The sequence below is a fragment of the Polypterus senegalus genome, chromosome 7, assembly GCF_016835505.1.
Source record: "Polypterus senegalus isolate Bchr_013 chromosome 7, ASM1683550v1, whole genome shotgun sequence".
In the NCBI taxonomy this organism is placed as follows: Eukaryota; Metazoa; Chordata; class Cladistia; order Polypteriformes; family Polypteridae; genus Polypterus; species Polypterus senegalus.
In genome coordinates this window covers 116,156,872-116,173,026 of record NC_053160.1, presented here as the reverse complement: position 1 = coordinate 116,173,026, position 16,155 = coordinate 116,156,872, and the positions used below count along the sequence as shown (strand labels likewise).

The 16,155-nt window shown below is 35.5% G+C and overlaps 1 protein-coding gene across 1 annotated transcript in view; it reads right to left on the bottom strand.

Annotated features, from left to right (window-relative positions):
• Nucleotides 1-1,993: 1,993 nt before the first annotated feature.
• Nucleotides 1,994-16,155, bottom strand: part of slc39a8 (solute carrier family 39 member 8) — a 73,447-nt gene continuing 59,285 nt past the window's right edge. Inside the window, exons 6-8 of the mRNA XM_039759181.1 lie at nt 13,944-14,151; nt 13,281-13,465; nt 1,994-5,753 (exon numbers count right to left, since the gene is read on the bottom strand). Coding sequence (XP_039615115.1) covers nt 5,604-5,753; nt 13,281-13,465; nt 13,944-14,151 — 543 coding nt within the window. The 3' untranslated portion in view covers nt 1,994-5,603. The remainder of the gene's footprint in view (nt 5,754-13,280; nt 13,466-13,943; nt 14,152-16,155) is intronic.

The window sequence follows — 16,155 nt, the reverse complement described above, 5'->3', positions numbered from 1 at the left end:
GAGAAAAGATCAGGACATCCTTCAACATCAATAACCGAGGAAAATGTTGAAACAGTTTCATTCTTCATCATGACTATGCACCTTGTCACACATCCCTTTTAGTACGACAATTTCTGTCAAATGAAAACATTACACTGTGCCAGCATCCACCTTATTCGCCGGATCTGGCACCGTGCAACTTCTGGCAGTTCCCTAAATAGAAAATGACCATGAAAGGCAAACAACTTCAATCCATTGAAAGAAAACTTCCAGAACTGCTTTGCAAAGTGGCAGGAGCATTGGGATAAGTGCATTCGAAGTGGAGGAGAGTATTTTGAGAGGGACTAGTAGTTGTAAATCGTTTAATGCAATAAACATTTATTTTTTAAAACATTCACCGTATTTTTTTTATCACACCTCATATGTGTGGGTTTTCTCATACAAGTAAGTCAGAAGGTGCCACACAAAAAAACAAATGATTTCAAAGTATTCATAAGTACAGTGAATTTTATGCACTCAATAAAAAAATGGCACATGATAATAACATTTAAAGAGTGTAGTTATTTTTAAGACTTATTGTTATAGTTTAATATTTACACTGTGTTTACTGTTGATAGCTGCTTATAGTTGATAGCTAAAGTGTTAAAAATATTAAGCCAATGGTGATGCCATGACTATAAACAGATAATTGATGAAACATACTGATGTAAACTTGTTCAGATTAGTGGACAAAATGCATACTTTTCGGTATGGTACAATCAACTAAAGATAACTTGATTTACAAGCCACTGGGTTAGACAAGCACTGTGTAGAGAATCAGGCAAAACCATTTTAAAAGAGGGGTTCAAAAATAAGAAATGATCTTTCACAATAATGTATGTGTTTGTACATGCTGAATTGTAAATTTGTTTACAATGGAAGAATGTATAGTAAAAGTGTAGGGAGACAGAATATGTTTGGGTCATTCATACCTGTCAATTATTTCACTTATTATATGTAACAAAGGAAATTATATTCAACAGCACCAGTAATGACTGTGGGAAGTGGGAACTGAGTACTTTCTACTTTTTTGATGGGCTCACCAGGAGCTTTTAGAAGGTTAATGAGTGAAACTGGTGCGACATTAGCAGCCATATAAAGATAAGGTATTGATTGGATAGGATAGGATATTGATAGGAAAAGAGATTAATCCACAAATAGCACTGGTCAGAACAAAGTTGAAGTTGAATTGTTATTCTTTCAGCCAGTGACTGGCAGCTTTGGGAGCAAATTAAGTGTCATGAAGGCCTTCTTGAAGACATTCCCTTTAACTTGTGCCTAGGAAATTACCACCAACTCCTTAGAGATGAACATATATCGCCAGGAACGCCACTGAAGAAATGTAATACAATTGCATTATTAAAATGCATCCTTTGGCTTTAAGCCTATGTTTATATGCACATACATGAGTCGTAGCTGCCTTTAAAAGTTAAAAATATATTTTATTTTGTGCTGTACTTCCAAGTTTTTGTATCTCTGCTGTGGTTACTAGTGAGGGATATATGGTTCTAGCATTGCTGCATATATATATTTATTTATTTATATATATATATATTTATAGGGAGCTAGATGTACACTGCTAGGTACACACTCATTTCCCATAAATGAATATTTAGGTCGAAATGCAAATCTAAATTGGTCCATAGGAGTGAGTATGCTATGCAGTGGTAAAGCGGGGTAAGAAAATAAACTGTTACATGGAGTTTAGGATCTCCAGAATATGCCCTCTTCTTTGAAGCTATAAAAACGATGTGTTCCAGATAATGTTTTTTCATTTTTACTTGTATCAACAATGTTTTCTCAGGATACCTTTAATATTAGTGACATTGAACAGAAAACACGGGACTCAATAATATGACACATCTGAATAAGTGTGTGGTCATGAATAGGTCTATGTACTGTATATCAAACTTTATCTACAAACAAAGAAAATATTTTATTTATAACTGAAAAACAACACATATTCCACAAAGTTTCAAACTTTATTGTTAAGCAGAGGCAGACACTTCTTATATGTCAGTTGAAAGAGTTTACATAAAATTTAACAATCATTCTGCATTCTTTCCCTAAAACATACATAATAACATTTTAAAAATGTAGATAATACATATTAGTTTAACTGTTTATTGTACAGTATCTCAGAATGCATTATAATGATTTTTTTTTCATGTTTTGGTCCTTTGCTAAGTGTACAGCATATGAAAAGAGACAAAAGGCACTGATTAAAAAGGGTTCATAGCGTTCACTTTTCATATGATATCTCACTTTTAAATATTTTAAAATGTTTTAAAAAGATCACCATAATAATAATTATAATGTCTAACCTTATTTGTGTAGTTTACCATTAATGAGAGAGTATATTCATCATTTGGATTAAAATAGCAGCTCTTAACTTTGGCTCTCTGATTGTTTCAGCCAGTTTCAGACTGTTACTTAAGTCATATGAATTATTTTCCAAGGTTTGATTTTTATTGTATTCATTCAGGAATACTTACTGAAATATAGTTTTCAAAGGAATTTAAGAATTATTTTTTGTGTTCTGTAATATATGTTATACACAAAGTGAAGGCTGACTTTACCTGGATGTGTCAGTTCATATATTTATATATAAATTATAAGCTTTCCACCTAATCTTTTCATAGTCATGAGTGACAATGGACACAGAGTGGCCTAAGTACCCCACTTGAAGGGTCTGAGCTGCTACACTGCCTCCAACTCATGGATATTATAACACTGCAGAATCATGCCACACATTTGCAAATGCATAAACACTCATTAGCAGGCCTCACCATGTACCTTTCAGTGTGGGAGTAGCAGCTTTTTTTGGTTACAGCAGTGGTGAAAGGGCATGAGTGACAGTCAGTGGCCACTTTCAGACAATACATAGAATGTGGGTTAACCATCCTAGGAATTTCTCCTTTGAGAATGATCTAATACTCTCCTGGGCTGACAGCAGTGCCACGTACAGTCTCAGATCTTGAGTTGGGGATCCAAAATGTCCAAAACAACAAATCATACCGAATGTATTTAAACACCAAGATGCTTTTCAAAAAATAAACAATACTATGGAGGGTAAACTGGAAAACAGCAGCTATCATAGCTGTGCTTAATTACCAGCAGATTTATACTAGGTCTATTATTCATTTCCCTTTCCTTATTCTTCTTTAGTTTAATATTGTTTTGGTGATGTCAGCATAGTACCATGCATTTTTTACTGTGAGTTCTGTAATTTTGTGACACCAGTTTAAACAAAAATGACACACTTTGCTGTCCATGTAACATTTAATGGCTCTACATCTGACATCATCATGGCATCTTTATAAAAGATGGTGGCACAACAATACTGATGGAAAAGCTTTGGATAAACTTAAAAGCAACTGATGATTGATTAGAGTAGTGAGAGCAAAGAATTAACAATTATACTTAGGGCCTTTAGTATCCTTTCTGTTTGATTGTTATAATTCCGGTTTCTGATGGCTCTTGCTTCAATTCTGCATGGTTTTGTACAAATTTACTGCAATTTTATAGCCACTGTGTTTTGTTATGTAGATGACATCAAGGGCCCCGCTGATTTAAGTTGGGTTCTCAATGGTACCGCCATTTGGTTTTCATTGTCGCTGCCATGCTGTGTATGGCAAGGTTACTCATTGCTATTCCCATAATAATTAGTAAATATTTCACTTCAGTCATTTTTGATTCTTGCCCTTTCCTCTAACAAGAGTTTTTTTCCTGGACCTTTTTTTTGTTATCTCCTGCTCAAAAAAAACCTAAAAATTAGCAACTTGGGCACATATACCTTTTAAAGGTGATCCTAACTTCAACTTTTGATTAGTGCTTTTGGTTTTAACTATTATTTTAATGTTTCCTTTCGGCTTACTCTCTGTCTCATGCTTTTAACCTTTTCCCATCTCCTTGTCACTTTTCTTTCTCTGTCCAGTAGGTCAGATCTTTCCCTGAGATCATGACAGTGGCATGTGTTACTGTACTTTAACTGTTTACAGAAGCTGTAAAAACTCAGTCTGCACCAGACAAGTGTGGGCCACCTCCTGTTTAAACACTACCTGCAGGTACAAACAAGTTTCTTCTTTGTCAAGATGGAGATTAGTTCCCTTATTTCTCAGTCTAATTTCCAGTCCCTTTTCAAATAGTTGCATTTAAAAGCAAATCAACTTTGAAATAACAAAAACTAATCATTTCCACCCGGATCTTTTATGAATTGTTCACTTACATTATTTCAGCATGTTCTGCATATGTCTATCTGAACACTTACTTAAGTCTGCAATTTATTGGATTAGATCACATATGCATAGACCAGTAAAATTAAAAAAGGGCGTAGACTGAGGAATTGTTGTGTCATATTTGACATTATTTACTCAACCCAGGAATTTACCTATAAATTTCAATGGTATCCTGCATGAAGTGTAAGCATGTTGTGCTCCACACAGTCACCTGGCATGAGTAGTTGATACTATAGATGGACCAAAAAAACAGTAAAAATAACTACATTATACATTTTCCATGGCAAATACACCATACTCTGCCTCACTGGAGAGGGAACGTGCACAACAATCAAATTTGTATTGACCAGCATCAAGCTTTTGCACCACATACTATAATATATTACATTGCTACATTAACGCTTCAAAGTACCTTTTGTTGAGAAATCATTGAAAAAGTGTGTACATAACTAGAATTTGTTTTACTAGCTGAGGAGAAGGGGAGTTTCTTTGTCTTTTAAATAACTTAGAGTGGTACAGTACTGTATGTGGAAGGGTAGTCATCACTGTGCAAAATGGTTCAGAATGGCATGAAATAACAGGGAGCCCTGGTTTTGTGTATAGTTTGTTGTCTACATGCTTTGAAACTGTGACAAGTGAAGCACACAAGGCACAGCCGGACTCTCACACAAAGTTGTGGTGTGATAAGCCATTTACTCTACAGATGTTGCCTTTATTAAAAATTAAACAAAATGAAGTAGAATATAAGGAGGCACTTCTGTAGTAAGTAAACTAAAAATATTTAAATGAATGAAACTGCAAAGAAATTCAAGTATGCTAATATCTATGACAAAAATAAAAAAGTTTCTAACTTTAAATAAAATTCAATTATTTAATTCTGTTTTCTTCTGTTTACAAGAATACTAGTAGAAAGAGCCCAACTAAGTGAAAATGATTTCAGTTAAAGGAAGGAATATTTGTTTTATTAGAAAAGTAATAGGAATGAAAACCTTCAAACACAAGTGTTTCCAAGAGCTGAGGTAAGAAACATTAAATTACATTTCAGTCAATAAAATCTATTATTTGGGGAACATAAGTCAAGTTAATATTTCAAATGCTATTTCATGGATCTTATAAATAAAAACGCTACTGCCCAAATGTTAGTTGATAGCTAAAACTTGCAACATGAAAGCTGATACTCAGCACCTTAAACAGGAGAGTAGGAATTGAGTAAAAAAATGTATGCTTAGAGCCAAACTTCTTAAAGATCAGTTACATTTACTTCACACACTTGAAATCTTTGGCTTTTGGGTTTAAGAATAAACTCAGATTTTTTAATTTGAATGATTGCTTGATTCTGAATTGGACTCATCCAAAGTTTATATGACCTGCAAACAAGGTTATTAATAAGATTATAGCAAACCCTGTAATCATGCCAGCATTCTGTATAAGAAAAAATACTATAGTGTTTCTAGTAGTTCTTTCTTCATCTTTCAGTATGTTGTTCAACTCTGGGAACTAAAAAAGAGAACAATGAAAAGAAAAATTAGACATGATGCATAATGTAAAAGAAGGACACTTCACTTAACCAGTCTATAGCGTACACCCAGGATACTGAATTGAGTCCACGATGGGATGCAGAAGATACCTTTTTTATTGTGGTCACCCTTTTAATCTGAAGCTAATATGTATTTAACTTCAGTTAACTAGTTGTTTAAATCAATTATTGTTTCTAACTTTCTACATATACACTGAATATTCTAAATGAGCTCACTGACTGGAATTTCTTCACAAATCTGCCTCTTTCATATGCCCATTGTGCTTTCTTTCCGAACAACTGAAAAATGTGTGTGCACAATTCGAATAACCCAATATTGTGGCATGTAGTGAGCCCTGCAGAGGAGCTACATATTCTAGACTCACAGCAGAGTCTGTTTGAAGCAAAATGACTACAGTTTAAAAAAAAGAAAGAAAATTACTTTGGAACTCATTTAACCTGATGTAAATATAATACACAGCTCTCTTCAGATATTCATTCTAAATTAAAAAAAGCAGGAAAACAAGAAGTCAGGCTAACAATGGAGTTCCTTTACAAGATTCAGCTTTTGAATAGGAGGTTTACTATAGTACCATATGGACTGAGTTGATGAACTCTACTTTAAAGCTGTGGTTTTAAATTCTTGTGGCCCAGTTTTGCCTTTTCTGTGCCTTTGAGACCTAAAATCGCTGCCAGTCGTCATCTGCTGTGTTCCCCCTTTGAGAATCACCAATACAAGGCATAACACAGTAATGCAATTTGCTTTAACACTAGAATTACCAGAGCCTACGAAAAAACTCAAAAATCTGTTCCACCTTAAATCGCTTCTCACCTCTTCGTCAGCGTCCTTTGTCCTGTAAATGTGAATGTGTCCTTGGGATTAATAAAATATCTATCTATCTATCTATCTATCTATCTATCTATCTATCTATCTATCTATCTATCTATCTATCTATCTATCTAAATCTGTTGATAAGCACCAAACAGCCTGCTATCACCTCACCCATCCCGTACAGTTTTCTCAGCTGAAGTCTGTTTACCTGCGTGTCAGTTGCTTAGAGTTGTATATTAGAGTGAGAAGACAAGCAAAATGACAACGTTTATAAATACTATATCGTTATTTGGAACACTTGCATTTCATGTGTGTTCTGTGTCTACAACGATCTATGTAAACACATTGTTAAAACAGAAATTGTTTCATGTTTTAGTAATAATTGACAAAATGTAGACATGAAGTGTATAATGTGTGAAGCCTGAAGTCCAAATATCAAAGAAACACTTTCACAAAAGGTTCAAGGAAAAGACAACAGCTTCCATGGCGTAGCGGTAAGAGAAAAAGCTGTGTTAGCATGCGACATTGACATGCATTTGCTATGACTGCCTCTGTGGCACAACTGTATCTTCTGCTGACTGGCAATCAAAAGGTCACGAGTTCGATCCTGCACGACTCCATTTTGAGAAGTGAACTGCTGTTATTCTTACTATTTTATAATAAAAACATACATTTGTTTCCAGTCTGTAACAGCCGGTGTAATTTATGATACTTGTAAAGGTTAGCTTTTTTTTATTCTCTCAGCCGCGTTCATGATCCCAACTCCCCAAACCCATACCCCCCTGCCCTCCCCCCAATTGACACTGCTGTTTTCACATAGACACACTATAACAGAGGTAAACTGAAATCATGGCGACGATTCTACATCAGATCAAGAATGCTCTTTTTCCATCTCTATACTGTACTTTGTATATGAACATAGGAAGCTCTGCACTCGTGACTTTACAGTGTAGGTAAAGTAAATAAATAAAGGTAAATAGGTAACAAAGGATGGTGCATGTGCCCAAAACATTAACATTTATATTTTACTTACATAAAAGCCAGATCTAATGTTATTTACTGACACAGGCATGCTCAAAAAATACATGTGTAATGCCACAAAAAGTGCACGCAGACACTTCAGTTCACAAGCATTGGTATGAGAATGCAGTCACAATTCTCTGCTGTTTTCACATAAAGACGCGCTATAGCTCTGCAGTCTACTTCTGACTGCATTCTCGTATCAATGCTTCCGAACTGAAAAATGTTGCTTCGGAAAAGTTCTGGTATTACCATGTGGTCACGTAGGCACAACAGAGAGAGACAGAGAGAGAGGTTAGGAGCACTCGCTGATACAGCACATTGCAGCACCCACAAAAAAGGGAGTATGCTCTGAGATTACTCTCTCAAGTGGGTGTTAGCATATCATAATATCTTGGACTAATAGCATGAGTTTTCTGCATTTGACTTATATGACTAGCATTATAAAATTCCAGAAATTATACGTTAAAATCAACTCCCAACATTCGAAAGACAAGTTACGCTCCCTTTTGTTTAAGTTTTTATTTTATTTATTTTATTTGGAAATACTTTTGCAGATGTAGAGCACTGCAGTAGGATGCAGCTTACACAACCTGAACCCAGTTTAGTCACTGGGTGGAAAGCCATGTGTCCGGAGACAAGGCATCTTTGCATTAAGGTCGAGTGGGGCTCTGTCCCACCATCCCCCAGAAGATTGCACTATAGTGCAAAAAATTAAATAATTAGTAAACTCACCTCAAAAATTAAATCCATTCATTTTCTAAACCTGCTTTATTTTGAGCAGGGTCATGAGAAGCTGGAGCCTGTTCTAGCAAGCACAGTGCACTAGGCAGAAACAAACCCTGGAAAGAGCTCCCGTCCATTGCAGGGTGAACACACATACACTAGAGCCAATTCAGCATCACAAATCCAACTATCCTGTATGTCTTTGGACTGTGGGAGGAAACCCAAGCGAACACAAGAAAAGCATACAAACTCAACTCAGGATAGACCAGTGATACAAACTCAGCCTCCTTGTTGTGAAGCAGTAGCTCTACCATTGCGCCACAGCAATAATTTAATGCATTGTTAAAATGTTTATAGCAAACTCAGCTAAGCTGTCATAATCAAATGTTTCCAATTTTCTATGATATGCTCGATGCCCTATCAAAGTATTTAGAAAAGTATTTCTTTTTGGAGTTGAAATTTTCTTTATTCCTGGAATGACCAGCTTGTTTCTGGATTGCTTGTGCAAGAACTGGGAGCCAAGAATGTTCTTGGCATACTTTTGCTCATGTGCAGATGTGCAGCCTGAACCTTTTAGTACACTTTGGGGCTTGATGGCTGGAGCCCTTTTAAATGACCCATTACCCTTTCTTTGTGACACAATTTAAAGGATGCATGAATTTGTACATCCTGCTATTTTGGAGTTTTTGTCTTCATTTTCATGAATCACATCAATTACTTACATTAATTATAATTTACCACTATGTCCAATGCCCAAAAATTAGAAACATATGAATGCCTTTTTTCTTGTTGTTATTTCTGTCCTCCTGGCCGTCTCACTTTACCTTGTTTTGTATTTACTTATTCTTTAATATTATTGCCTAATCGTAATTGTTTTTATTTTCTTTTAACATTCTTTGTTATCTTGTAAAGCACTTTGGGCTACATTGTTGTATAAAAATCCATCCATCCATCCATTATCCAACCCGCTATATCCTATCTATAGGGTAACGGGGGTCTGCTGGAGCCAATCCCAGCCAACACAGGATGCAAGGCAGGAAACAAACCCCAGGAAGGGTGTCAGCCCACCACAGTGTATAAAAATGTGCTATATAAATAAATGTTGCTGTTGTTGCTATGTCTATTAAAACCATCATTTGGTGATTGTACAGTATGGCAAAATAATATGATGATAGATCTCTATTTCGTGTTAATTTTTAATGCTGTTATTTGGATGAAATGTTATCATCACTGAGGTTGGTAGCCTACACTGTAAAATGCAGTGCCGTTCTCTTGCTCCCTCACGTGAGGTTTACTAGAGGCCACCTACTTTCTCCATTGACGTACAATGCCACTGTTGCTGCACTTCCGCCATCTACCACGGCCCCTGCCATGCAGCTTCAACAATCTTTTCTCAGCTATGTACCTTGCCTGTGTACTCACACTGCAAGCTTTACCTCACATCGATCACTTGAGTTTAGAGGAAATACTATCTCCACTCAATTTCTCCAACTCTATGAGCCAATGCAAGGCAGGATCCTTGTCGAGATCGCCTGTGGCCATCTACCCAGGCCAATGGATTTAAGCTGAGGAGCAGGTTTTGTAAGTCCTGCTCTTTAAGTTCTTGGTCATATCTCACACTTTCTCTCTCTGTCTCTTTCTTAATCATTCACTCTGTCACACACACACAACCTGAAAGGCTTCTCAGATTGAATCTGCCCAGGTTGACAGCATCGCTTTACTAAGTTAATGTGACCTTACCAGAATTTTCATGCCAAAAATGCCACTGGTTTGGAGTGAACAAGTTATCCTTATGTTTGCATGAGCAGGAAAAGCCAAAGGTTTAAACCACTGGGGAGGTATTTTATAATGATTTTACTAATGATTTGGATATTGTTACTTTTTATTATCTGAATGCAATTGTTATCCATTCATCAATTTACAAAATGCAATTAGGCAAATTTTTAGAAGGCAGAGAGCCTGGCCACATTCTGGCAACATCAGCCAGCACGGCACACATATTTATTGTAGAATACACTCATTATTATTATTATTATAAAATATAAATTACACCACAAAGTATAATCATTTTAACAAAAACCTGAACCATAATCCTGAGTGGGAGAATGTAATTTCTGACACAAAGTCATCCTAATATACTGTGCTTTTAACTTAAACATTTAAACTTCTAACAGCCCAGAATATCACTCTACAATGATTACGTTGAGTAAAGCTGCAATGTTGACTTTTTAGCTTTTTAAAATCTTGCTAGGCAAGTCTTAATGAAAATTCCTTGATTGGTCAATAGGACTCTCCGTGTCATAATTGTGCTGCTTTTTTCCTTCATCTTTTAATTCTTCACATAATTACTTCAGAATTGAATCTGCTGCATTTAAATGTACAGGTTTAGTGTGCTGTTTATCAGATTCTAACTATAAACTGACATTCACCATTCAGCGTAATGTTTTATATATTCTGTGTGAAATCTAAGACATTTACACTTTCTGTCCAGGCCTATTCAGTATTTCCACTTGATGCATCTAGCACTGTCATTTCATACTTTCTTTTTTAAATTTATTGCTGGATTTATATTCAGAAGGGTTGTGACAATGTGTTTGTGTTGCCTGCTGTTACCTCCAGTAAAGATTTCAAATGTGGAACCTGACTTCTGCGGTCTGTTTCTTAAAATAGTTGACAGACCCATCTGAATTGGAAGCTGTGATTTAACATTTATAAATGAGCAGGAGAGAACGGACAGTTTTTACTGGAAATGCAGCACTGTAAGTACCTTTATTTCAGACCTACAATTTAGTGTGTGTTTCTTTTGATCTAAACTCTCCAAAACTTTATTAAAGTACAAGATTGCAGCTTGTCATACATGTCACCACCAAAAAGGCTCTGGTAAGTCTACCACCCTAAGATGAAAGGGGATGCTGACACTAACAACATCTCCCAATTCTTCCACAGCACCAATCAGGGGCCTGAGCCCATAAAAACAGATGGCCCAGACAAGCAGGGCAGGAGGTCTCAGAAGCAAAGGCATGGCTAGCGCAACAGTGTGTGTACATTTCTGTTTATTTTTGGAGTTGTTCTTTAAGAAATTGCTAATTAAGCAGTGTACTGACTTGGCACTGCAACCATTGCACCCATGTCCGGCAATTTCATCATAAGTAAAAAGCGTTACATTCAAATCTAGCTGAAGCTACCATTTTTACAGGATTTGCTAGAGGATTAAATTATATTCCCAGGCTTTCCAACTGGAATGTTGCATGTTTCCATAATTTAGGTAATTTACCATTAATTTCCATACAGTATTAATTAAATTAAGTGATGCTTCTAATTTTTTGTTTTTTCGTCTTTGCCAGACGATGTGGTTTTAATTATTTTTATACATTTAATTCTTCCTTCACTTTTGACTTAGGGTCTTTAAGCCTAGATCTGAATCAGAATGCCAAACACACACATTCTGAAAATCACATTAGAAAAATGCTTTACAGTACAGTAATATCACCTAACAGCCATGTATATTATTGCTTTTTCCTGCTGATTTAAGGAAAAATACGTGAATGTGCTATTTACCCTACTAAATAATGCTGCACTCACTGTAGATAAAAAAACGCAAAATGATTGCATATATTTGTAACCTAATATTGTACAAATATCAGACTTGAATGCATTATTTATAATTTCTTAGACTATATTTGTGTTGTTTTATTTCATCCACATTGTATACAAGGCGTAGAACACACAGTATTACTCAATCCAACCCTTTCTCTCTGCTGTCACAAGCCTTATAAGACAAAAGTCATTCCTTCATGACCAGCCCTGCAGCAGGACGAAACTAAATGGTTTATTGATGGGGAAAACAACCTGCTAGCTGAACATCTGACTAACAACACAACAATTAAACATAAGCAAAACGTACCAAATCAATCCTATATAAACTTGTCTACAAACACTGTAAAGCAAAATTTAACTAAATCCAAATGAATCCAAATACTATACTAAAATGTGGATGCCACATTCTGTACTGAAATCTTTGTTGGTGCATTGCTAATGTTAATGCTTCATCTATAGAAAAAATAAGTAGCTCTGTTTTCAATCATGCAATAAGATGCACTTCCAAATATGATTCAAAACATAAATCCTGATACTTCAATAAATTTGAAATATTTTGTATTATAAAGAAAAACATTTCTATACAATGTTGTAATAATTTTTTTCCACCTCTTATTATAATGCATTTTTCCTGCATCTCTGTGCTGTTATTATAATTTAGTAGATTTAGTAGATCCAATTTTTATTTTGTTTTATATTCTATTAACTATATTGAATTTGGAATAATCAAAATGTGTATCCATGCATTTATGTTTTGCCTAAATCCAATATTGGTGCTACGATATAATTACAAATCCATAATGACAGAAACATTTTTTAAATAATAAATTAGAATCAAAGTTTAGTTCAAAAGAATGACATTTTATCTACTGTAAATGTGGCTTTTTGTAATGTTCATGTGTGTTCAGTAGGGGGCCCTGCAGTAATTTGTTAAGATTTAGATTGCATACACAGAAATCCTTCAGAATTGAAATGTTGTGGACACATGGAACTTACACAATATGTGCACAACTAGGTTTGGAATCCTCTTTTCAATGATGAAAAATGTTCCTGTATTCACAGGCTGAGCTGTAGGAAACATATTTTCCGGTTGTACAACAATTTTGAAAACAAATAATTTAGTGTTTTCATGCTGTAAATATGAAGTAACACAAGAAACAAACTCAGGAGCTCAGTTTCAAAGTATAAGAGTGAGCCTTTGTCTTATGAAAAGAGAAACAAGTAGGTATTCTTCTGATTTTGGCACATGTTCACATTATTTGTAAATTAGCCATTGTGAAATGGAGTTCGGTCAGGTGCAGAAGGCCCCTGACTTGCAATTAGGATCACTCACCATATCTGCCAGCGCAATATACAAGAACATTCCACCAGCCAAAGCAAAAATGATGTTAGGAGAGAAGTTGTTTCCTATGATAATTCCCAAAATGAGTCCAAAATAACAGGAACAAGCTGATAGGAGATTAAAGAACATGGCTTGTGGAATACTCATGCCTGCATTTAACAGGATAATGAAGTCACCTACAACAAAAAAAAAAATGAGGACACTGGGTGATGTATTCTATAAAAAGATCCTTTTGTATAAAAAATTCTTGATGCCTAATGACAGAAAAATTATGTCAGACAATGAGCCAAGAGCAGAACGTAGTTTCTGCACATAAAGGTTTTTTATATTTAATCTCTCTGTATTTTTCCATTAAAATATTTCTTACATATTTTGTTACTAAGTAAAGCAATAACTTGTTTTTGGATTTGGTTGTAATTAAAAATACACTTGACATATCATAGCATCTCAAAATACATTGAATAATTCTGTTAATCCATTACAATGATAATGATTTAATTCCTTACCATGTCTTGAACAAGAAAGACCTAATTACTGGAAGAAAATATCTGCACTGCTTTATGAACGCCATGCACAAGTTATGCTCTAGTAGTGTGCACACAAAACTTAAGAATAAAAGCTCCTGAATGATGTTCAAACAATGCAGCAGCTTACCCAGCTCATGTGGAAACTCCTCACACACTATGGCTATTGAAGTGCTCAATCCTTGAAACATGGAGACGGTGAAAGATGCACCAATGGCTAAGCCATCAATAAAATTATGCAGAGCATCACTTAGCGTTATCATCCAAGCAATAGTTTTAATGTTGCCAATTTTCTGCCACTTCATCCAAGAACATCTGCTCCGTTTGACTTGTGTATCCTAATAACAGTTTGAGAGAGAGTCAATGTTACTTGAAAAAAGGTTAGAAAGAACAGTGGTTATTAAATATAAGGCAGGTTGCTGCTCTAATAAAGGAAAGTGTGCTGTACCTGTTATTAGAATTTAATACTGTAAGGTGTACAGCACTGTAAATGTCATTGCAGCTACTTTTAGAATTCCCTTAATATATTACAGGGTTTCACCTCTCCCAGGAAGATTTGGCACAAAGCAGGAATATCACTAGGCACACTCATGCCCTTTCTTGCTCTTCTTCACTCCACACAAATTCAGTCACCCATTATTAACACATACATCATAAGGATGAAGAAGGAAACTGGAATACCCAGAAAATACAGAGAAACCAGAGCTGGGAATCAGCCTCTGGTCATTGTGGATTTCTGGCAGCAGCACTAACCACAACTAATACCATATGGCCCTAGGACTGTGAACATCCATCCATTTCTGAATAGGCTTAATCTAATCTCTAGGTCATGGGGAGATTGAATTTACACTGACACATCAGGGCATAATGCATGAACCAGCTTCTACACATACTCATATCTGGCCTATACAGAGTTTGCAGTTAATCTAAGTTGTAATTATTATTATTATTATTTTAATAATGAAATTTATACTGCATGGTATGACAGTACATTGACAAATTAACCTGAGTTGCCTATATTTATTCATCGTATTGTATAATAATCATATTTGTCTGAAAACGCAACTTGCACATTGTGATATAACTCTTCATCAAGTATTTCTGATTACATTTGTATATCATTGCCAGTAGAAAGTATTATCTTACTCTAACTGTTGTAAATACACATATTTTACTCCACAGTGTCTGTACTCAATTAAAATATTGTTTGTTCTTACACATACTGTAAGCATACTGTAATAATGCATTGTTACATTCCACTCCATTCATTAATTTTTCAATTACTGGATTGCTGAGAGTTGAAGCCTACAATTGGCAATATTTACTATTTACAAGAAACCTAAAAGTATTTAAAGTTTTGGGAGAAAACCAGAATCACCTCACAAACATGGGGAAAACATACAGACGATGAGCAGCCACAGTCAAACTAGGATCCAGGCATTGTGTGCTCATAATGCTGGCTTCTGTGCTATAATATTGACCATTAATGCTCTAGTAATTCAGGTATTTCATTAGTTGTCACAGCTGAAAAACAAGGATCTCAGTAAAGGTAATGCCTCTGTTATTTGCATTATGTTAAATGTCCATAAGCAATGCTTATGATTTAACCACTGCTCTGAACAGAGAGTTTTTCAGTGTTCAAAATACATTTAAGTGCCCTGAATTTTTATAAATGGCAAATATTATATTAATTTATCCATTTTTTGTGCCTTCGTTCTGCAGTTCAGAACTGTGAGGGCTCTATCAGGTATTGGGTCTGAAACAACCCAGGACAGGTTGCTGGTCTTTCACAGGGCACAATTGTGTACATCCTGTCTGACTTGCACATGTTCTTGGACAACTGAGGAAAATCAAAATATCTAGAAAAATAACTAAACTGATACAGAAAGAATATAGTAACTGCACACAGACATTGTCCAGGCGGATATTCAAATCCAGTATTCTAAAACTGTCAGCGTGTGATCACACTGTTTCTAAAGCAAAACCTCTGATAAACAGTTAAGAGAAATACATTGTAGGATATTTTTCATGAGAAGATAGATTTGTCATAACAATTGCAGCCATAAGGCGGTGCAAGAGAGCCCCAAACCTCAGACACTGTAATGCCCAGACACTCTTCCACCTCAAATAAAGGGTTTCATTCAGCCCCAGCACCTCCTTCACAAGAATAATAACAAAATAAAGCACCAAGCATAACCATCCTTCTTGCTCCTCCACAGCCTCCCAACTCTGACACCATCAAATATGGCCATGGGCTTTCTTGTAAACCTAAGCTAGGAATTGCTTCTGGTCTCTTGTCCCAGTCATCCAGAACACTTCCAGGTCATGCAGAAACTATGGCA